General features: G+C 41.8%; 2 protein-coding genes across 2 annotated transcripts; one reads left to right on the top strand and one right to left on the bottom strand.

Moving 5' to 3' along the window:
* Nucleotides 1–6,206: 6,206 nt before the first annotated feature.
* On the top strand, nucleotides 6,207–11,781 carry LOC133903016 (casein kinase 1-like). Its single transcript, XM_062344349.1, has 15 exons — nucleotides 6,207–6,421; nucleotides 6,569–6,900; nucleotides 6,990–7,030; nucleotides 7,148–7,217; nucleotides 7,310–7,458; nucleotides 8,021–8,116; nucleotides 8,285–8,355; nucleotides 8,742–8,803; nucleotides 8,993–9,056; nucleotides 9,157–9,241; nucleotides 9,322–9,448; nucleotides 9,577–9,653; nucleotides 9,759–9,819; nucleotides 9,907–10,040; nucleotides 11,158–11,781. Exons 2-15 carry the CDS (start codon nucleotides 6,825–6,827, stop codon nucleotides 11,485–11,487), a joined length of 1,443 nt encoding a protein of 480 aa, XP_062200333.1. The 5' UTR covers nucleotides 6,207–6,421; nucleotides 6,569–6,824; the 3' UTR covers nucleotides 11,488–11,781.
* Nucleotides 11,782–12,152: 371 nt separating this feature from the next.
* On the bottom strand, nucleotides 12,153–20,716 carry LOC133903015 (vacuolar protein sorting-associated protein 2 homolog 3). The gene is made up of 11 exons (XM_062344348.1): nucleotides 20,563–20,716; nucleotides 20,287–20,331; nucleotides 15,145–15,179; nucleotides 14,408–14,458; nucleotides 14,217–14,321; nucleotides 14,058–14,129; nucleotides 13,673–13,744; nucleotides 13,423–13,503; nucleotides 13,260–13,295; nucleotides 13,122–13,177; nucleotides 12,153–12,505 (listed from the first exon to the last, which is right to left on the bottom strand). Exons 1-11 carry the CDS (start codon nucleotides 20,594–20,596, stop codon nucleotides 12,454–12,456), a joined length of 639 nt encoding a protein of 212 aa, XP_062200332.1. The 5' UTR covers nucleotides 20,597–20,716; the 3' UTR covers nucleotides 12,153–12,453.
* Nucleotides 20,717–23,000: the final 2,284 nt, after the last annotated feature.

Below are 23,000 nucleotides of genomic sequence, written 5' to 3'. Positions count from 1 at the left end.
CTAAATTTTAACTTAGCTTTTTGGTGTCAAGAACGGAACAGCCCAAACCAAAAAAGAATGGATGCATCTGCACGTACCGGCGCTGCGTTTGGAGAATTTCCATAGATATTCTGTGCGAGAATTTCCAACGTGGCCAGCGGCACTAAAATTGTTCCGAGACGCACTCTGCAGACTTGCAGCGAATCTTGTCGCACATTGGTAACTTCCAACGGTATCCTGCAGCTTCAATTTGTAACTGAAACGTTTAAATTTTAAATCGTAAATCAAAGCTTTCAAATAAATAACGTCGAAAACTTTGAGCGTCAAATATGTAACTATCACCTCGGGGAAAAAACATAACTATCAACTCGGAATACCAAATGGTTTGCGATCGCGACGTGTTGCCGCTGGGCATTCCCCGATATACCAGAGGCTCAAGCGTTCAACCAAAAAGGGAGCGCTATGCGGGGGAAAAAACTTGATCTAACAGATGAGACTTGAGACCAAATCTTGGCAGGATCCAACAGTGTTTTTTTTTTCATATGCGATGAGATTTATAAGCTCACAAATGTGGTAGTTCAGCGCTAACAAGGTGTGCGATTACAGAAGAGGATGTTAGAGCCAAATAACAGATGACATCTCCTGATAAGCATATTGCGCTAATACATGAGCAACCCCATTATGATCCCTACGAACATGCTTAAACTCAACCTCACGGAGCTCATTTTCGAGCAATTTAACTTCTTGCGTCAACATGGCTAGACGTCTTTTGAAGATTCTCTAGATTGTAATACCAAGTAGATTAAAATCAATTAGATTCTAGTATCACTGGAAGGGATATCCACTTAATAGCAGGAATTACGCCTTTCTGGCAAGCTAGTAACTTAACTTCCTCAGCATCAGCACATCTGAATATGACCCGACTGGATGAAAAAACCCATCTCCCCCTGTTATCTCTCGCAACAATGCCCAGTCCAACAAGATTTATTTCCTTAAAAAAAATGTATTAACATTCACCTTGACTCTTCTGGATGGCAAAGCATCCCCTCGTAAATTAGATAGTACATGGCGTTCTGCATACCCACGTGCCCCATCATCCCTTAATCCACATATAACTTTTCCTTCAATATCCGCTTGTAAGCTATTTTGCTGAACAATGAACAGTAATAATAAATAGCTTTTCAGAAACTGTACAGACTGAAGGATCAAATCTTTTGGTCCCTTATGCATAAGTTAATTCCCCGTAAACCAAATACACCAGAACAACAAGATTATTATAGTCTTTTAATCCCATGAGCACTCAGCAAGTAACAACAAAAATTAATCTGGTCTTGTATTGGAGTAGCATGATTTCACTGATAACTCCCAAAACTCCTACATCACGCTCCTCAAATACGTTCCATAAGAACAACTCACGAGAGCATGAAACTCATATCCATCACCATATTGCAATTGAAAGCTCAATGTGTATGCACTACAGACAGAAAAAAATCCCCAACTTCTCCTAGTGCCATACAACAAAATCACTGTAGCCCCTATTTGGTAGTCGGATTTTCAACACCTTCTCTACGTCGGGTTCATGAAGCACTGAATGAATCAAATATGAGTTCCAGCTTTATGTGTGTGGATGTATCAATTTTGAAACTTAACGGAGTCTATTCCGGCTCTTCTTCCCCGGGACAAATAAAGATGGTTAATTACTACTGAAAAAACATTTTTAGTGGCAAATGATAATCGTTATTAGTGATGAGTTCCGTATCTGTCATTCTAAACGTATCACTGATGAGAGATTATTAGTAACAGGTTATCACCTATCACTAATGAGATTATTAGTGATGGATTGTAACTGTGATCCGTTACTGATGAGTTTATCATTAATTACAAATTATAATCTTAACCTGTCACTAATGACTAATGAACGTCACCCGAGCCATCCCAATATAGTCACATTGTATATACCCCACAAACCACATTATTTTTCACACTATTTTCGACTACGTTCTGTGGAAATCGAACCGGCGACGTCCCCTCACTCGTGCAGCCCCTTACCACTTTTCCTATCACGTAGTTACGATGAAAACCGAATGTGTTATTCTTTTAACCTTTTTTGACGGAGGTCATTAGTGATGGGTCAGAACTGTGATTGTCACTAATGACTGAATATTAGTGACAAGTCGTAATCTTGATCCATCACTAATAACTGATTTTACTAAATTTCATCGAGGGTTATAATTTACATATAAAATTTTCTTTATTCAAATTTGTATTAATATATGATGAATTTATTAGTATCTCATGCAAACGATCGTAATTTGATAGGTGATCCAGAGTATCTTTAGTAAAACAGGCATAACTTTTACATATGTACTCCGATTTTGATGTTTTTTTACTCTACGAACATCTATACAAAAAATTACATCCATTTCTTCCCTATTTTGTCAGGTTCAAAAAAAGTTGAGGTCAAATTCGGCCTGGAAGATTGAGTTCTCGCCTCCTGAAGTTTATACACAATTTTTAGAATGTGCATTTGTATCCATAACCGTCACCTCTTACATCAAACTTGAGTATAAATGTACAATATTTCTTATTCTAGTGCTGCTAAGGTGAGAAAAATAAGAGAAAATAAAAAAAGATAAAAAAAATATTTGTGAATAACTCAAGATCTGATTTGTATTGCTGAGCATTTAAATAGAGAGCTAAAATAACATATTTTATTTCAGCATGGAACACTTATTGAGTAGACGAAGACTAGCATGTTACAAAACAGTCGTATGATTCCATTTCCATGTTTTTTTATCGATGGCAAATGCCACAAGCAGAGCTTTTACCAAAGTTCTCCACCGATGAATACCGTCATTAGTAACGTATCACAACTTAATCAATCACTAATGACTAACCTAGAATGACCTGTTATTGATGACTTAGTCATTAGTGATGGGTCACAACTTTATCCGTTACTATTATCATCAGCGACGGATCATATTGAAGGTGCATCTAGCCCTTGAGTGTGGTTTTGGTAATAAATGACAATAGCTATGGACTAATAATTGTGTTAAGAACTGTTAATAGGTTATCTCCATAGGTGATGCATGGAGAATTAAGTATGGATTCATTGAGGAATGTCATGTGATGAAGAGAAATGTATCAAGATGAATGAGCTAAGGTAATGATTGGGTAAGTTATGGTAATACTTATAGACTAATAATTATGTTGAGAATTGTTTGTAGGATATTCTATAGGAGATGCATAAAGTGATAAAGCATGAATTCATTGAGGAATTCATTGAGTTCTAAGTGATACTCATGTGAAGAAGAAGAAGCTAGAGAGGAAGAGACCTCGGAGTTTGAGCATGGTCTTAAGAATATTGGCAATAAGCGTGAAGACCAAAGCTGCTTGTGGAGATCAAATAACTAAAGGTATGAAATTGTTAATTGAGTTTTATGGACATGTGCTATGTGATTGAGACTAAGGTGGGTTTAGGTTCTATATGAAGGTAAATATTGAATCGAGATATTCAATGTGTCGAGTTGTAAGAGCAAGATCAAGATAAGCTTAGTGAACAACTTGCGTGCTTGATGCTTACGATTCATACCTCGGTGGTGAACTGAATGAAGATGACGTGAAAAGAAAAATCTTTCACACTTGGTGCATAGGAAGCAATCAAGTGAATTTCATCAAGCTTCCGGAAGATCAAGAGATGATCGAGATGGGAAGTGAGGATGAATATCGTCATCAAGCTCAAGTGAAGAGTTGATGACAACCTAGAAAAAAACATCGGGACTCAGATGATATGTTCGTCAAGTCCAACGAGATGGCTAGCTCAAGGAAAAGATATAAAACGTAGGGTATTTTTCTTTTACCGCTCAATGGTGATTAGAGAAGAGAAATGCTCAGATTGATAGGATAAATATCGTACTATTAAGAGGAGTTTTGACGATTGCTTGAGTTTTATCATGTGTTGATAAGCTCAATCTTGCATGTGTATACTCTCTTTGGTAGGATGCTATTGTTTGCAAATGGGTTTTGCAAATAGCTCAAGTTCATATTCCTACTCCGTGTGGCATGTCACTAAGTTTGCAAATGTAATTTGCAAGTTGATATAGTAAATGCATTAACCCTTGTTCGCATGGAACCTTTAAGTTGCAAATTTATTTGCAAAAGTTTAAAATTCATGTAATTTTCATTATGGTGGATCTTTGAATTATGTTTTAGGTTTGATCTAATCGGCTTGAGGTCAAACAATCAGTTGGGATCCCTCTGAATAAGCTTTCTGTAGAGTTCAAGATCACCTAAATCGGACATCAGGTTAGAAAGTTATCGCCGTTTCTCTAAGTGTCAGTTGTGCTGGTCAAGGAGTGGTGGTCTGACTGCCAAGAACTTTGGTCTGACCGCCAGGGTGACGGTCTGACCGCCAAGGTGGGCGGTCAGACTCTTGGAACTTGCAGAGAACTTTCATCTCTTTGGAACGGGTGATGGTCTGACTGCCAGGTGTTGCCGATTTGACCACCAGAGAACAAAGAGTTTTGGACCTCTGTTCAAGGCTAGCAGTCTGACCGGCAAGAGGGACGGTCTGACTGCCAGAGGCCTGAAAAGTCAGTAACAGCTAATTTTAGAGCCGTTTGTCCGATGGCTGTCTGACCGTCAATTGTAATGCGGTCTGACCGCCAGATGCGCAGAGAAGTCAGTTTTTGGGTAACGACTATATTTCGGGTTGTGGCCTATATACACCCCATGTCCAGCAGCTTGTAGGGTTGTTTCTGCTCCCATTGAGCATACTTGAGCTAAGAAAAGTTCTCCCACATATTTGTGCATGTGTTGCACATAGAGAGGGTTGTGAGACAAGAATCAAGTGCATTTGCATTAGTGATTGAGCTTTAGTCACTTGGTGAGAGTCGAATTTGTTTTGGCTTGTTACTCTTAGAGGTTGCCGCCTCTTAGACGGCTTGGAGGTGGTTGCGCCGTTGAGCCCTTCAAAGAAGCTTGTGAATGAGCCACGGTGGTAATTGTGAGGTTTTGTGCACGCTTTGCCGGAGAGGTAAAGTGCAACTCTAGTAGAATCGAGGTAGTGAGTGGTTCATTAAATTAACTAGCTCAAGATCAAGTTGCTCGTGAAGAGCTTCTTCTCGTGGTGAGAATTGCATACTTGATAGAGGAGCGGTTAAAGGTTTGAACCCACCTCAACGTGGATTAGAGGTGATCGGCAAATCGATACCACGGGATAAACTTCAGGTGTCATCTCGCGTGCTATTTACTTCTATGTTGTGATATTTCATGCAATTTACCTTGTGCAATTTATATTTCTAGAATCATAATTGCTTACCCTGTCATCTTAGGTTGCAAACCTTGATATAGACATAGAATTTATCACTTTGTTGAGATATAGAGTGTAGGGTTTTTATATATGTTATAATTGATCATTTTAATTTCGCATCTTTATCGGTTAAATTAATATATAGTTTTTAGAACCGCCTATTCACCTTTCTCTAATCGGCCTCCTCGATCCTACATATGTTACAAACTGTCACTAATGACCACTTATTAGTGACGGGTCTATATCTAATCTCGATCAGAAAGCATATTAGTGACAGATTATAGGACCCGTCACTAATATGTCTTTAGTGACTGATCACGACGACCTATCACTAATTTTGTGTCTTTAGAAAACACACACGAACGGATTCTCAAATATGGGCATTGCGCGCTCTAAAAAAATAATAGCAGATCACATTACCTAGCCGTTAGTACTAATTACTAATAATGTAATATACATATTTTTATAATACTCCTTCAGTTACAAATACTTAATGTTTTAAATAAGATCTAATTAAAATTTTCAAACTTTAATTATTAATAACTTCTAAAATAATTAGTTTGAAAATAGAAAAATCATACTTATAGATTTGACTCAAGATATAATTTTATAACTCATAAATTTATTAGATTATATCAATAAATTATAGTAAAAACAGTGATCAAATATATTTATCGTGTCCAAAATAATTTTCATTTTGTCCAAAAAAGATCAAGTATTTTTAACCGGAAGAGTAGTAGTTTGCATATATGCATAAAAGCCCTTCAATTTTTCCTTCAAACAAAATTCCTTCGTTCCGTTGCCCATATTTAGCTCCCGTCTTCGCCGCCTCCGCATGCGGCTCGGGCCTCGCCCTCCCGCTTTCTTCTCCGACCAGCCTCGAATTCTAATTTCCCTATTTTTCAGGGACCCAGACCTGAAGAAAAAAAAAACTCTCACCAGCCGCGAGCGCTACTCCCCACCCCTCCTCTCCCTCCATCCAATTGCAGGACCCGCATCGATGCGATTCGACCGCGGCCTCGCATCCGGTGCGGAGGTCTGCAGTTGGGAGGAGGCTCCGCTCCGCAGCCGGAGCCGCTGCGGCGTCGCAGCTTGTGCCTCGTGGGGGTTTCCTGGCTCCTGATCCATCGGGTACGCACTGCACGCCGTGGTTCTTGTCGTCACATTTGAGCGCGGTCCTGGCTTCCGCTGGGAAATGTTGCTGTGCTTGTGAGCGTTGGTGGCGCTAAAGGCAGCTGATTCGAGTTTCTTTTTCTGTGCGATTTCTGTGGTTTTCAGGGAGTAGTTTCGTGTTTCTTGGCATTACTGTTTTATAGCAGAGCGGGATGTTGATTCTTTGAGGAGGCATTGGCGCAATATGCAGCTAAATTGAATTGACAAGTCAGAAATTTTTGGTGTTCGGGGGAAAATTTGGTCTAAAGATTCAACGTAGCTATATCCCAGGAAGAAGTGCATTTGTCCTTTGATCAGTGTTTTTTTCCGGGGTGGCAGCAATTCGTTCGCAGGAGAAGTAACAATCGACAGGAGATTGATCATGGAGCATGTGATCGGAGGGATGTTTAAGCTTGGGAGGAAAATTGGGAGTGGATCCTTCGGGGAGCTATATCTCGGTACGTTTTATGTATCTTATGCGCAAAATGGTTGCATTTTGTTAACAAGGAATCCCTTTTTATTCTTAGTGTGGATTTTCTTGATTCAGGTATTAATATACAGAACGGAGAGGAAGTAGGAATAAAGTTGGTATGACCGATTAAACTGCTTGCGATGTATATATTGATTGCATATAACATTCATCAGTTTTAGGTTGAATAGAATCGAAACGTTTGACTCAAATTCTAACCTTTTCTTCTGTCTCAGGAACCAGCGAAATCAAAGCATCCACAGCTGCACTATGAATCTAAAGTTTATATGCTATTGCAGGGTGGAAGTAAGTGGATCGTATCTGTATGTTTTATTTACAGTGATGCGCTGGCTCACACCCTTTGGTCTCTTATTTAGTCACTTATTTTTTATATATAGATGGTATCCCACGCCTGAAGTGGTATGGTGTCGAGGGGGAATACAACGTCATGGTGATTGATCTTCTTGGCCCAAGCTTGGAAGACTTGTTTAACTGCTGCAACAGGAAATTTTCTCTGAAAACAGTGCTTATGCTTGCTGATCAACTGGTAAGTTTGTTCCGCTCCATATGTGACCTTGTGCTGACCCCCTAGAGTTAGGAAGTAAGTTCAGTTGATGGAGTTTGGTATCAGCTATTTGTTACAAATATGCTCCAAAGTTTTGCGGGTATTTTACAATAATTTTTTTTGTTACTTGGTGTTGAATCCATAGTGTCAGATCGTAATCGATGATAGAGGTCAGGCGAATTTCTCCAACTCCATCATGTCCTATCTTTAGTGTACTTCGGCCCCTGTTAACATGATTACATTGCTTCCTCTTTTTTTCTGAGGAAGGGAGAGAATTTATTCAAGTTTACCTGACTTGTATTTGTAAAAAAAATGATATCCAACCTAGGAGGAACTAGGTGGTTTTTCATTAAGAAGAAAAAGGCACCTAAATCCGAGTTAAAGAGGACTTGAAACTAGGTGGTTGGGGTGTACACCCACACCTCACCCCCCACCAACTGAGTTAGGCTCAGTTCCTACTTGTATTTGTCCTAGTGGTCTTGTTTGGATGATGTGATTTTGTATTTTTGCTGGGACTTACCTTATTGATTCTTTCGTTTTTTAGATTAACCGAGTGGAATACATGCATTCCAAGGGATTTATTCACCGTGACATCAAACCAGACAACTTCCTTATGGGCTTAAGCCGAAAAGCAAATCAGGTTTGCCATATAAAAAAAAGTTCTCCCATTTAACTTAGTCTTGTTATTTTCCACATAAACTGAACATAGTAGTGAGTTCTCTAATATTGACAATCTCCAGTAATTACCCAAAAGTTCTTAATCATTAATGAACAATACATAAAGAGATGTATCCTTTTTATTCTGCAGGTCTATATAATTGATTATGGGCTTGCTAAGAAATACAAGGACCTTCAGACTAATAAACACATCCCCTACAGGTGAAGCATATTAATGGATGAAATATTGACTTAGAATTGAGATTGGATTGTGTTGTGCCAAGTAGTTCTTGTGTTAAATTGCAAGTACATAAGCAGAACTGCAGAAGTGGGAAGTGGAAATTTCGCACATTCTTTATAATGCACCTGTGTGTTGTCACATGTTCCTACATCACCTTTGGCAGTACTTCCTAATGGTACACTATTGGGACAACCCAACAGAGGGTTTATGTCGATTCAACACAGGGTCTTCTGGTGTTACATTACATGCAAATATGCCTTCCGTGTGACATTTTAGATGCTAGGGTGGTAGGCTCAAATTTTAATGCTATAGCTTGGGTATAAACTGAACTTTTGACATTTTTGTGATTGGTTATTTTTCTGCACAGGGAGAACAAAAATCTGACTGGAACAGCACGTTATGCTAGTGTGAATACTCATCTTGGAATAGGTGAGCTCAGATAAGCAAACCCAACCCTGTTATCCTTTATCTCCAATTATCATAAAAACATACACATTTCAGCTCTTGCATACTTGGTCATAAAATGAATACAAGGAGCGGCTACTTGATGTATAGATTACAAAAGAACGGGGGAAAACATGGTATCATCTTACATATACATGTGTTTCTTTCATCCAGAACAAAGCAGGAGAGATGATCTGGAGTCTGTTGGTTATCTTCTACTCTATTTTTTAAGAGGAAGGTTTGGCATGAATCTGGTTATTCTGTCTACTTTACTGTTTTCCCTATTTTCTGTCTAATAGTTCAAGTGCTTACTTTCCATGCATTGTTGTTATGCTTAGTCTCCCATGGCAGGGTCTTAAAGCTGGCACTAAGAAACAAAAGTATGACAAAATTAGTGAGAAGAAAATGCTTACCTCAGCAGAGGTACTGATTGTTGCCAACAGGAAGTTTGTAATTTTGTTATGGTAACTCTTGCTGGCATTTGAACTAAAACTGTTGACCAGGTTCTGTGCAAATCTTATCCATCTGAGTTCATCTCATATTTCCACTATTGTCGTTCCCTGCGGTTTGAAGACAGACCAGATTACTCTTTTCTGAAGAAACTCTTTCGCGATGTATTTATCCGTGAAGGTACGCACTTCCTTTCTTCTGAGTAGATAATGCGACCTATTTCTTCCTCTTGTCCATGTTTTATCTCCTGGAGATTTTCTACTGTATGGTGTTAGGAAACTGGTTCTCACTATCGATTGATACTGTAGGATATCAATTCGATTACGTATTTGACTGGACTGCACTCAAGTATCCTCAAATGGGCACCGACAACAAGCTCGCTCGAGTATGTCTCTTTAATATTATCTACTTGTATCATTTGGTCTACTTTCTTGCTAAACTACTATTGTATTTTTATTCGCCAAAAAAAACCATTATATTTTTCATCCAGCAACCAAGTGCAAAAATGGTTGGAGCTGGACCATCTGTCGAGAGAACAGACAGAGCTTCAGGTATGTCTTCCTGTAGTTGATTGCATTTGCCCATTGTTATATGAAACACTGATCAATTTGCGTACTAATTAATTTCTATTTTGCCAGTGGGGCAAGAAATCCGGGATAGATTCACTGGTGCTGTTGAGGCATTTGCCAGAAGAAATTCAGGTTCTGGTCGCCATGGAGACCATTCCAGGCACAAAAGCCTTGCAGATTCCTTCGGAACATCGAACGAAGCTGTAAGTGTTCCATTTAATTGTTCCAGCTAGTACACGTGATTGGAAATCCACATTATTTTGAAGTGAATTAAGTATGCATACCCGAGTCAAGTAAATGCAAAATAAAATATTTTTTCTTTCTCATTTTTTTTAGTTTACTGAAATTCTTTCCATAGACTTAGCTCAATTCATAGGAAGTGTATGGTACACTTTTCACATAAACTCGGAGTAATGTTGTTTATGGTATTTGGTTATGTACACGGGCCAAATTTTGCTCGTGCTCATTTGGTTATCACATCTAGTTGTGGATTCTAATCAGTTGAGAATTTAAGCATAGATACTAGTTGGACACCAATGGTAATAGAATTTCTTTGAGTGAATTGCACAAAACTATAACTATTGTGTCATCTGTAACCCAAAACTACAACTATTGTGACTGGTAACACAAAACTTAAAGTTTTGTGCACCAAATTCACACATAATCTGATTTCTGTTCCTACCGTCGAAATTCACTGTTCACTAAAAATCCTAAAACTTTTGTATGATAGACTAATTTCTAAAATCCCAAAAACCTAAGAAAATTCTAAAATTATTCCTAGCCCTATGTTATATGGTGAAAAAGTAAGTTCCATTATGATGCTCTATTTATATACAATGATAAGAAGAATATTAGTGAATTTTCTCATATTTTTTGGATTTTATTTGAGACCTTAACAATTGTTAGAAGTTGTAAAAGTAGTTTTTTTAAAGAATTTTAGTTTAAATTTTACATAAGTTTTTTGGGTGAATCCAATTAAAATGGGTTGCACATAGATTATGAAACACGAACAAAAAGTTCTAAGTTTTTTGGATAAACAGAATACCACTGATTTTTTACTGGTGAACAGTGAATTTCGACGGTAGGGATAAAGGAAATCGGGTTATGTGTAAAATTGATGTACAAAACTTGTAGTTTTTTATTACTAGGTACAATAGTTATAGTTTTGTATTACAAATGGCATAATAGTTAGTTTTGTGCAATTCACTTAATTTCTTTTTATTTTCACAGACCATAGAGAAACCAAAACTAGTATGTTAGCTCATTCTAGTGCACCGAATTTGATGGAACGTAAGAACTTACATATCACACATCTACCAGGTTGCCGACTCAGAGAAAACACGCATCATGTCCCGGGCCGGGAGCTCGTCGAAGATGGCCGTGGCTCCATCCAGCCGGCCGACCTCCTCGGGGGACTGCAGCGACCAGAAGCTGACCGGCCGGTGGGTCTCGGGCAGCAGCGGTAGCGGCCGCCCATCCACCGCTCAGAGGCTCCACCGCTCGGGAGGCGCCGAGAACAGCAGCAGGTCGTCCCCTCGCTCCCCCGTCGCCCGGAACGTTCCAGGGAGAGGCTCCGGCTCAGGCTCGCGGGACAACACGACGTTCCGGAGCCTCGAGCGCCTCTCGATCAGCACGAGCAGGAGGAAGTGAGCCGGCGAGGACATCCGGAAGGCGGTCTCTTGCAGCGTTTCTTTGCATGGTTGGGATCTGCACTGCATTTGCCCGGTGCTGCTGAAGCAAATGGATGTGAGAGGTGATGCAAAGTGGCCAGGAGGATGGAATGGTGCCTAGAGCCATGGCCTCTTACATGGCTGCTGGCTGCGATACATCATACATGTGATGTGCTTTATCAAAACTCCAGTGAAGAAGTTGTGATCTAGAAAAAAGAACTCCAAATGAGATGCTATTGATATAAAATGTAATCATGTTCCACTGCAAGTTCCATCTCTTGGCATCGTCTGTGTGGAGTTTCTGAAGCATTGTGATCGCAGAACATCTGCTTCTCACACAAAGTAACAAGAACCAGAGCGCTTACGCATCTCAAAACTCGTTTTTTCAACCCCCCCCCCCCCCAGCCGTTGCATAACGCGTCTATGCGGAAAAGGACTTGAGACACGACTCAAAAGTCAAAAACAATTTTGAGAAAAAAGGCGCCGGTTGTTTTGGTAGGTCCTTCTTCTTTCAATATAAACAATTGGGTCCCTCTTAACTTCCCAGTTTTACTCACCAGTCCCCGACCTGGAATCCACCGAAACATCAGCATCAACGCACGGTGCAAACGAGCAGTATGTGCAACGAAAAACACCTACACTGGATTGGAAACAAAAGGACGTCATGTAAAAGCTTTAAATTCTTTACACGATCACACAAGTCACAACCATGTATCGTCGCTGGCCTAACGAAGCTCTCCGTGCCCTGATTCACGTCACGTTAAGCACAGCACCATCACCTTCTGCGTGATGGCTTGTATGTGAACTGCAGTAACATCTGGTGCTCGCACCATCTTCCATCCAGTATTTACAAATGCAAGCTCTCGAGTTTCTAATAAGAATTTGAAACGAAGTACACGGCAGGATGATTATGTGCGTAGAGAAAGGTTTGCGAACAGGTGCCGTCTCATGGATTTTTCAGAGCAGCCAGCCTCTTCTCTAGTTCCTCCAGCTCTGAACTGCAAATAAGAGAAGCAGAGTATTTTTACCCCAAAAAGAGACACAATGTTTGTTATTTTTTTTAAGTAACGAGACACAATGTTTAGTAACGTGGAAACAATATCAGTTACAGGTGTAAATTCGTAGAAGCAAGGGAAGCGCGATTGTAAGCCACTATATTCAGCTCAGATAATTAATTACAGAGAATAGCTTGTGGTGAGTGATTTATGTCAGCAATTGTGCTCCAAACAGTAAAAATGTTAAATCTTACATCAGCCATCGTATTTTCTTTGTTTCAGGAATGCAGACAAAATATCATGGATACAATCAAGGGACAAGTTCCAAAACATTGAAAATATTACTTCACAATTTGATTACGACTTAAAGAATTTATTCAATTTATCATACCACAATAATACAGGGGCTATAGCAGTTAGATCCTAGTTTTGTATGGGATCTCTTAAATATTTTGATAAATGGCAAAACAACATTGTCAGGGAGCTTAAATAGTAAGCCTGGCTTCTTGGTCATAGCGATTTCTAGTGAAAAAGATACAGCAACCATTGCAAGGGAGGAAGGGGAAGTAGTGAAGGAGCAAAATACTATATATAAGTGTGGGTCAAGGATCATGTGTACCTTTCATCAGCCTGAACCTTCTTTCCAGCGATTCTTCCTTTAGGAGCGGAGGACAACTACAAGGAGGAAAAGGGTGAGAGAAGTTTAAAACAAAAGGATAGAATATGGAGTAAGGATTGTGTTAGCATCTTCAACTACCTGTGAGGCAATATCAACACCAATCTCATCCAGAACCTAAAAGATATTGACAATAAATAGAATGAATAATAAAATAGTGTAGGGCCTATGAAAGAAACATAAAATGAAAAACATTTCAAGCATAAGCTAGCAATTTGCTCTTAAAACAGATAACAGAAATGACCTGGTTAGCAAGTTCTTCAGTCTCTTCCTCAGCCTGATCATCGTCTAAGATATTGTCAATGGAATCAGACATCATCTCATTCTGCACAATGCATAAGGTTAGCCAGTGCATCCCATCAAAAGCATTTTTTTCACATACTAACATGCAAAAACACGTCACACTCGTGAAAGCTTCCGTAGAAAAAGAAAATGTAATATCATGTCCTATTGCAAGAAATCACTCTACCAAGCTCCGAAGAAAGATTGCATACCGTCATATCCATTTGTGCTGACTGTTTTTGGAATTCTTGCATTACCTTCATCTGCTTGGCAGGTGCCATTTGCTGCAAGTAAAAAACAAAAGAAAAATTAAAGGTACACACTTGGTAGAAGATGTGTATTTGATTATGAAAAATTATATTGTGCAGTCCAGTTAAATTCAAACATGAAAAAGAAGTTGCTGCTTCAAGAAATGGAACTTACTGGTGAAAGATGTGTATTTGATTATGAAAAATTATATTGTACAGTTCAGTTAAATTCAAACATGCAAAAGAAGTTGCTGCTTCAAGAAATGGAACTTACTGGAGAAACACATTCTACTATTTACATATAAAATATATACTTGATCTTTCGAATGTAAACATGTGAGGAAATTACCTTATTCAAAGCCCCCATCGCTTTGCTTGCACTTTGCAAGCCAGTAGCTACTGAAGTGTTGGCATGCACTGCCTAAGGACACAGTTCACCACCAAAATCAAAAAACTAATTAACCAGACTATATGAGGAAGAAAGTAAAAGGGGGAACAGTATTTTCACCTGTGTATGTGTCGCAATCCCCCGAATCTGAGCACGGCTACCTTGTAAGTTAGAAATCTGCTGCCTTAACCTGATCAGCTGACGGGCTAGAATTTTCACTGCTGCCTGCAAAAGAGAAGGAAATCATTAGAACCTAAATGTATGGTCTAGAACGAAATTACTGAACTGAAAATGAATATAAGAATAAAAACCTCATTGCCAGTTTTTGCAGTCCTTTTGATTTCAGCAACTAGCTTCTTCTCCTGTTATTGAGAAAAGAAACTGTAAACCAGCTGTTGTTGCTCATTCAACTGCATCAACCAAACGAAATAGTAGAACACAGGACGGAAAGGCAGTGGTTGTGAAATGGAGTATCATATATTTCAAGATTCAATATGATGCAGACATAATTCTAAGATTATACAGAGCTTGCTAAGTATATATCTCAGCTTAACAAATTATTAATTGACCATGAAGTATGAACATATAAAGCAGTTTCCAAATTGACAGAATATGCAAGGAATTTTTCCTCATTATTCAGACAACACTAGTGATGTGTGGATGGTCGGTTTAAAAAAGGGCTCAATTCTATCATAATTTTGGTGGCTTGGTCAATCTGGAATCATCGCAATCGCTGCGTGTTTGATGGGTTTACCCCCAACCTGAATGGTGTTTTGTTGCTCATTAGAGAGGAGTTACTTCTATGGAGTCTGGCTGGGGCTAGAGGAATTTCTCATCTCCTCGCTCTAGTGCCAAGTGCAAACTAGGGCTCTCTTTCTCGGTCGAGGTCAAGTCTTTTTTGAGTGAGGTGCGGTGTGTGTGGTGTTGCTGTTTTTTTTTTTTGGGGGGGTTTTATACCCCTTTTTCTTCTTCTTAATATATAATGATACGCAGTTCTCCTGCGTGTTCGAGAAAAAAAAACACTAGTGATGTGATTGAATATTCATACCTCTTGCTGTAATGTTGCAATATCCCTCTCGATTCCTGCAATGACACACCTCATGCATTAAATAACTTCACAACCTGCATAGCTTTCAACTTTGGGGAAAAGATATTGCTCAAGAGGGTACAAGTAGCCTGTACTCTAAATCTAGATGCAGAATAGCATTTCCTTCATGTTTCATGATTCAAGATAACTATGACTGCCTATCAAGTCCTCCAAGGTACATTTTCAAATAAATAGACTCACTCCAAAACAAGATTCAATCATTGTGCATTTGGGGTGTACATTAGATCAAAGACCTTGGCCCGGCTTTTATACAGAAAGCTGGAAAGGAGTACAAGTTTTTATTTTGGGGTTACCATCTTACAATCATGGTTATTAAGGCGTCGCTTAAGCAGTAAGGCGGCCAGAGGGCAACGCCATGTTGGACGCCACGCTTTTGGAGTGGTATGGCGTCCGCTTTATTTGCAAGGCGTCCATAAAGCATCTCCATGGCTTAGGGCGCGGGGGGGGGGGGAGGGGGGGTTGAGACGGGTGCCATATGGGCAGCCCGTAGCCTCTGGCGGGAAGAAGCAGGAGAGAGAGGAAGGAATCCAAAATTGGCACGATAAGCAGGAGAGAGGAGGGAGAGAGAGAACACAGAGGGAGAAAGCCAAGCTCCAAAATGGCTATTAAGGCGTCGCTTAAGCAGTAAGGTGGCCAGAGGATGACGCCATGCTGGACGCCACGTTTTGAAGTGGTATGGCGTCCGCTTTATTCGCAATGCATCCATAAGGTGGCCATAAAGCGTCTCCTTGGCTTAGGGTGGGATGAGGCGGGCGCCATATGGGCAGCCTGTAGCCTCTAGCGGGAAGAAGCAGAAGAGAGAGGAGGGAATCCAAAATTGGCGCGATAAGCAGGAGAGAGGAGGGAGAGCGAGAACACAGAGGGAGAGAGCCAACCTCCAGCTCCTGCGCCACGCCGCGAAGACGCCAGATCCAACCTCCATTGCGCCGCACCACACCGCCGCCAGCTCCTGCGCCGACTCCCTCCCTCGCCACCCTCTAGCTGCCGCGGCAACTCCCGCCCTCGTCGTCCTCTAGCTCCCGCACCACCGCCCTCCAGCTCCTATGCCGACTCCCTCCCTCTCTACCCTCCAGCTGCCGCAGCGGCTCCCTCCCTCGCCGTCCTCCAGCTCCCGCGCCACTGCCCTCCAGCTCCCGCGCCGGATCCCTTGCCGCCCTCCAGCTGCCGTAGCGGCTCCCGCCCTTGCCATCCTCCAGCTCCCGTGCCACCACCCTCCAGCTCCTACACCAACTCCCTCCCTCGCCGCCCTCTAGCTGCCGCGGCAGCTCCTGCCCTCGCCGTCCTCCAGCTCCTGCGCCACCGCCCTCCAGCTCCCGCCCTCGCCTTCTGTTTTCCAGCTCCCGCCCTCGCCCTCCAACTCCAGTGTTTGGTAGCACTTGGTAGCAATTCATCACAATGTCAGGACCAGGAGATGCAAGTCCAGGCAGCGCAGCATCAGCTTTAGTTCATTATGATCCAAAGACTGATCCTAAAAGGAAGGCCAAGTCTAGTGATCCTGGGTGGAAGTATGGCTACTGGCCAGCCGGTACTTGGAAACAGAGATTTGGTTGAGTGTACTCTCTGTGGCACTAGAGTATATGCAGGAATCAAGAGATTGAAGGAGCATCTTGTAGGTGGATATTCAAATGCTGTGAAATGCCACCTCACAACTCCAGAAATTGCAAGGGAGATGAAAGCAGCATTGGTTAAGAATAGAAGAAGGAGGCCGCTGAACCTAGATGATGATGATGATGGTGTTCAAGAGGTATCAAGGGAGGGCCAAGTTCAGGAGAATGTCACCACTGAATCAGCTGTTGTTGTGCAACATCCAAGTTCAGGGACAGCTGCCAAAAGGAAGCAATCAACTCTCAAGTTTTCAGCCATACCCCCTAAACCCAAACAAACCAAGACAGTAATTAGCATGCTTCAGACAAAACCTGAGGAAGTGGTTCAGGAAAGGCATTCCAAGCATGGTCCTAAACAAAGTACCATGGAGGGAAGGATGAGAACGAAGGAACAAAAGAGATGAGGTCAACATGCATGTGGCCAATTTTTTCTATGAGTGTGCCATACCATTCAGTGCTATCAGATCAAGGAGCTTTGAGATTATGTGTGAGGCCATTGGCAGTATGGACCTGGATATATGCCTCCTAGCTACCATGAGGTGAGGGTGCCATTTCTTCAAAAGGCTGTGGAACAGGCCAACAAACTAAAGGAGAAGCATGAGGAGGCTTGGAATCAATATGGTTGTACACTCATGTCAGATGTATGGACGGATAGGCGGGGACGACACTTGATTAATTTCCTAGTCAATAGTCCAGAGGGGACTTTCTTCTTAGAGTCTATTGATGCATCAAGTCAGGTACATGACGCAAGGATGTTGGCTGATGTATTGCAGCAGAGAATTGATGTCATTGGAAGGGGCAAGGTTGTACAATTAGTCACCGATAATGGTGCTAATTACAAGGCAGCAGGCAAGCTTCTCATGGAAAAGATCCTACGTTGTTTTGGACCCCATGTGCTGCACATTGCTTGGACCTCATGCTGGAGGAGATTGGCAAAATGAAAGAGTTTAAAAAGCCTATTTCACGTGCCAAGTGTGTTACCACATTTATTTATAGGCATGGTAGGCTTCTTGATGCAATGCGGGAGAAGGCAGGTGGGAGGGATCTTGTTAGACCTGCAGCTACTCGTTTTGCTACTGCTTTTCTCACTTTACGCAGCATGCACACTCACAGGGATGCTTCGAAATTCCTATTTGTTAGTGATGATTGGACTAAGTCCAAATTGGTAGGCACAGAGGCAAGGAGAAATGTGCATGACATCATTCTCTCATTGGAATTTTGGAACTCAGTTGAGGATTGTCTGAGAGCTTCACAACCTCTTACTGTTTTGTTGAGGATTGTTGATGGGGATGAGAGGCCTGCAATGCCGGAGGTTGCATTTTGTATGGACCATGCAAAGAAGAAAATCACTGAGAATTTCCCTACCAGGGCCAAGGAAAACTTGCTTAAGAAAATATTGGCCATTATTGACTGGCGTTGGAAGGATCAAATGGACCAAAAGCTTTATGGGGCTGCATTGTTTTTTAATCCAAATAAATATTTTGACATAAAAAAGGATGATGTGCAGGCTGGTAAACTAAGGTCTTCATTCACCGATGTTCTTGCAAGAATGGTGACTGATGACAATCTTCAAAACAAGATTGATGAGCTAGCTATTGAATATGAGGACCTACGGGACAGCTTTGCAAATAAAATTGCAATCAATAATCTTAAAACGAAGACTCCTCGTAAGTCCTACAATCCTATTCTATATAAACTTGATTGTTTCCTAATTCTAAATTCTAATATAAGCATGTTTTGTGATGCTCTCTGATGTCTAATCTAGTTGAATGGTGGCGTTCATATGGTGGCAAAGCAGTAGAGCTCCAAAGATTTGCAAAGCGGATTGTTAGTCTATGTACTTCTTCTTTTGGCTATGAACGCAATTGGAGCACATTTGAGTTTGTAAGTAACTAAGGAACATATTCATTTCAGCATTTGTCAATCATAAATATCATTCAAATTCAAGTATTAAATTTGCTATTGCAGATCCATACTAAGAAAAGAAACATGTTAGAACAATAGAGGTTGAATGATTTGGTGTATGTTCAATATAATCGGAAGATGTCAGCGAGGTTCCAAAAGCAGTGTGAGAAAGGATCAAGTAGCTTTAACCCATTGTGCTTGGAAGAATTTGATTGGAACAATGAATGGGTTGACTTGGATGCGGAACCCATTTACAATGGCTGTGGGCTTGATTGATGGCATTACATGGCAGCAAGTTGATGATGCTGTTGGTGCATCAACCATGCTTCAAGGTCGCAATTTTCCTAGGAGAGGCCGTGGTGATGGGTGTGGACATGAGTCACATGATTTTAGTATAACCTATGCTCGAAAGCGGCATGCAGTTTCTAGTTCCTGTACTTCAGTAAGATTGCATGAAGAAGAGGAGGTTGAAGACTTGGAGTTAAGGAATGAAGAGGATGGAGAAGAAGATGAAGATTATGCGGTTGATGATAAGGAAGTTGATGACTACGGTGAAGTAGTACCTATTGTTGCTCAAGATAGTGGTGACCAAGCTGGTGGTGATGGTGGCAGTTCAGATGCCTTTACTATGGATGATGACTACTATTGAGTGTGCTTAACTGCTATAAGTGTAGTAGTAATGTAGTATTTTGATTGTTTAGTGGACTAGTTCTCTACTTCTCTTCAAAACTAAGATGTATTGATGTTGTGTTGTATACTGAACTATTGATGCACTGTCCCACACTTGCTTTGTGGTGTGATACTGTCATTTGCCCTCTCATCTCTGTCTTCTTTTTTTTTTTTTTTTTTTTTGGTGCTGCTGCTTACCCTACTTTTGCTCAGTTACTAAATTATTTCTTCTGCATAATGGCAGCATGTTATTTCAAGGAAGCTGGGGCCTACATGGGAGGAAGCTACAGCAAAAGGAGAATTATTGGGCTCAACAAGAAGCAACATCAAGGTAATGACATGCTCCTGAATTACCCCTTGAATTTGTAGCTATGCTTACTACTTTACTAGGATAGGATGATGATATGGCGTGACCACGCCTCACACCTTAGGCACTAAGGTGGTAAGGCGGTAGTGAGTCGTCACGCCTCGCCTTTACGTCTTAATAACCATGCTTACAATTCACGACGCTGAGAGCACTATACCACCAAAAACTCAACTGCTACCCTATTTTTTTATCAGCTCAACAAGTGCTCACTCTACACCTCTAAAACCTGATCAGACGCTTAGCAAAATGCCTACCAAAATGAGCAAACGTACCAGGCCTTCGTATTTGGAGTATACATGGAACGCTAATTATGCTAGAACACCTAATATCTGATTTACTCAAAATAAGAGCGCTGGTGTCTTAAAGCCAGCCTAAACGAAAGTTACACGCAGCCATTACTGTTGATCAGGAACAATCGAATACCAGGAAAAGGCTTTTATTTGCGACTCGCAAAATTTAAGCATACAACCATTCAGCGTGAGGCAAAACAATCTTCTAGTAAAGTATAAGCGCGCAGCCAGGGACGGAACCAATCACCTCGTGTAGCATTCGTCAGGTCGCGCTTGCTGCTCCGCATCACCTCTGCACAACAAGAACCGAAATTAGAGCCTGGAACAGAACGAAAGCGCTAGCCAAGGGAGAGCGGAGCCCTAGAGCTCCTCGCCAGCTCCCAGGAGCAAACGAAATTAAGAATCGATTCGGATTCGAGATGCGCAGGGGCGACAACCGAAAGCGAGCAAACGAAATTAAGAATCCGAACGAATTTTGATCGAGAATTGGGGGGGGGGGGGGGGAGGGGATGCGCGATCGTACCTCGGGGCGTTGGCTTCTTCGCGAAGGGATTCATGGCTGACTCGCCTCGGTGTGGTCGTCGTCGCCGGGAGTAACCGCACCGAGGACGATGCCGCGTAGCGTAGGAGTTTTTATTGGTGTCTTTCTTTTTTTTTTTAGAGAGAGAGAGAGATTTTATTGGAGCCATTTGAATCAACGGATCAGATGCCCTCACGCCTTTTAAGGCCTCCTTCGGAGCGCTGGACTCCCATTCTCATCCACTCCTTGCCGCCGCTTCTTTCGTTCTGTCCCCGTCTTGTGCGCTGCCTCCCCGCCGTCTAGCCGGCGCCATGCCTAACTCCGGTGTGGACCGCCGATGAGCTCCTTCGCCACCAAACTTCCTCCACCTCCCCTCCCCTCCCCCTTCGCATGCTCCTTCTTCCATGTCGACGGCAATGGATCCACGCTCCCTTGCCTCTGCCACCGTCATGATTGGCTCTGATGGTGCCAATGCCGTCAAAGCCGCGACCGCTCCCTCGCTAACCGATGCGACCACAACGCCCCCCGCTGCCATCCTCGCCCAACCAGCGGTCCACCACCACTCGTGGCGGACGACACCCCTGTTGCCTCGCCGTCCCGCCCACCGCCTGTCTGACGAACTCCCTGACCATCCCTCTATAGTCGGGGGTCACCAAACCTGTGAAAATCCTAAATCCTAACTCCAACCCGAACCCCCTAACCCTCACCGGAGATGTCGATGGCCTCATCTGGGATGATGAGAGCTCGCCGAAGAAGAAAATGTTCTGATGGCTGGAGCACGAATCTTGTTGCGGATCCTAAGGTTAGAAACTCAAGACATATTTCTTGGTAAGAAATTTGTCGACAGATATCTAGCAAATTTCTTATAAAAATGCACTCCAGTTTATCTCACTTCGCTGAAATGTCACCCTGACCCATATATCATTGATACAGATGGTCTCACATGTCACTGAAATAGAGATGATATTACATCGAAGCACCCATCAATTAAGTGTATTTCAGCAATTCTTGTGGTTCTATGTGGTACGATGGCGGTCGAGTACATGCGCTAGTATTTTTTGTAGGTAATCACTTAGATTTGCTCTTTTTGCAGTTGGGTGCATCGAGCATTAGCAATTGAGCTAATTTTTTTACACCCTACCATATGCCAACTTTCCAAATACCATCACACCAACTTGCATCGCCCCATTGCCACTAGTTCCTACGAAACTTTGCTTGTTTACCACTATAAGCACCTTTTTAGTGTCACATGGCATTTTTTATTCTTTTATAGCGTGACAACACATGAGAATGTTGTTTCTACCCTTTCTTCTTTATCCTCTCTTATTCCTCTGTCTAGGTGCTTCTTGCCCAAGCATGGCAAGCATCTCTCCATGGCCTTGTGCCATATAGCTCCTTACCACAACAACAATAGCCTGGTCAGGTACGAGCACGGCCCGCCAAGGTAGACCACTTTGCGTTGTCATCATGATTAAGCTCTTACCACCCACCTCCATCGTATCCCACTATCCTAGGCCATAAGATTGGCCCTAGACCACCGGTCATCCACATGAAGAACAAGATTTATTAGAGTGGAACAATGTCTTGATGAAGGACGCACGGATCCATTTGAGGTGGTTGCAGGAGATCGATTAGGGATGGGATTTGTGCTCAAAATCACCTAAAAAACTCATTCAACTGACCTTGGATTCTTCTCTTTTGGAATATTGCTCTCGTCCTCTATTATACTACCGTTAGCTTGTAGATCCTTCCAAACATAAGGTTGCTTCTTTTTCTTTTACTGGTAAGGGAGTTTTAGCTTGCTTGATGCTCATCTATGGCCACCCAAGGAGGAATCATCAACCGGTATTGATGCTTGTTGTGGCTACCCTGAGTGCAACCACCAAGCTCAGCCTCAGAGGTGTGCCCTACTACCCAGATCCTGTCATAGTGGGCCAAGTGACCGGACCCTCAACAAGGAGGCCACACGGAGAAGGGAAGGAAAAAGAAAGGAAGGGAAAGCAGAGGGGTAGGAGCGTCATTTGACATTAGCTGCCAATAAAATAGAAAATGTCATTTGACAGTGAAAAGAGTTTGAAAGTGGCAAACAAGCAAAGTTTCATAGGGATCTGGTGGTATTTGGGTAATGCACTTCTTTAGGGTGATATTTGAGATGTTACCATCCGGCAAGGTGATAAAAAATTAATTAATCCTTAATAATTAGGTTTTTTTCATATTTACTAATAGAGATAACAATTTTACCCGTGAATTTGGTACCCGTAAATATCATGCCTGATAGATATAGATATGGATCTATATTTTTACCTCTATAGATACAGCAGATTAGGTACCCATAAGGTCATATGTCAGGAACAGATTTTATAATTCACCCACGAATACCCACGGTCTACCAGATAAACAGTGTTAGCTCATCGCCCTCGATCCTCCCCACACGGCCACAC

This window comes from Phragmites australis, chromosome 21, assembly GCF_958298935.1.
Source record: "Phragmites australis chromosome 21, lpPhrAust1.1, whole genome shotgun sequence".
In the NCBI taxonomy this organism is placed as follows: domain Eukaryota; kingdom Viridiplantae; phylum Streptophyta; class Magnoliopsida; order Poales; family Poaceae; genus Phragmites; species Phragmites australis.
Note: the sequence above shows the minus strand (reverse complement) of the source record. Positions and strands in the feature narration are given on the sequence as shown.

Coding starts and splice junctions, on each gene's coding strand:
- LOC133903016 (XM_062344349.1), top strand. CDS start 6,825: ATGGAGCATGTGATCGGAGGGATGTTTAAGCTTGGGAGGAAAATTGGG. Junction 7,031..7,147: donor AGGAAGTAGGAATAAAGTTG/GTATGACCGATT, acceptor CTTCTGTCTCAG/GAACCAGCGAAATCAAAGCA. Junction 9,654..9,758: donor CCGACAACAAGCTCGCTCGA/GTATGTCTCTTT, acceptor TTTTTCATCCAG/CAACCAAGTGCAAAAATGGT.
- LOC133903015 (XM_062344348.1), bottom strand. CDS start 20,596: ATGAATCCCTTCGCGAAGAAGCCAACGCCCCGAG. Junction 20,332..20,562: donor GAAGAAGCCAACGCCCCGAG/GTACGATCGCGC, acceptor CTTGTTGTGCAG/AGGTGATGCGGAGCAGCAAG. Junction 14,130..14,216: donor GGATTGCGACACATACACAG/GTGAAAATACTG, acceptor CTGTGTCCTTAG/GCAGTGCATGCCAACACTTC.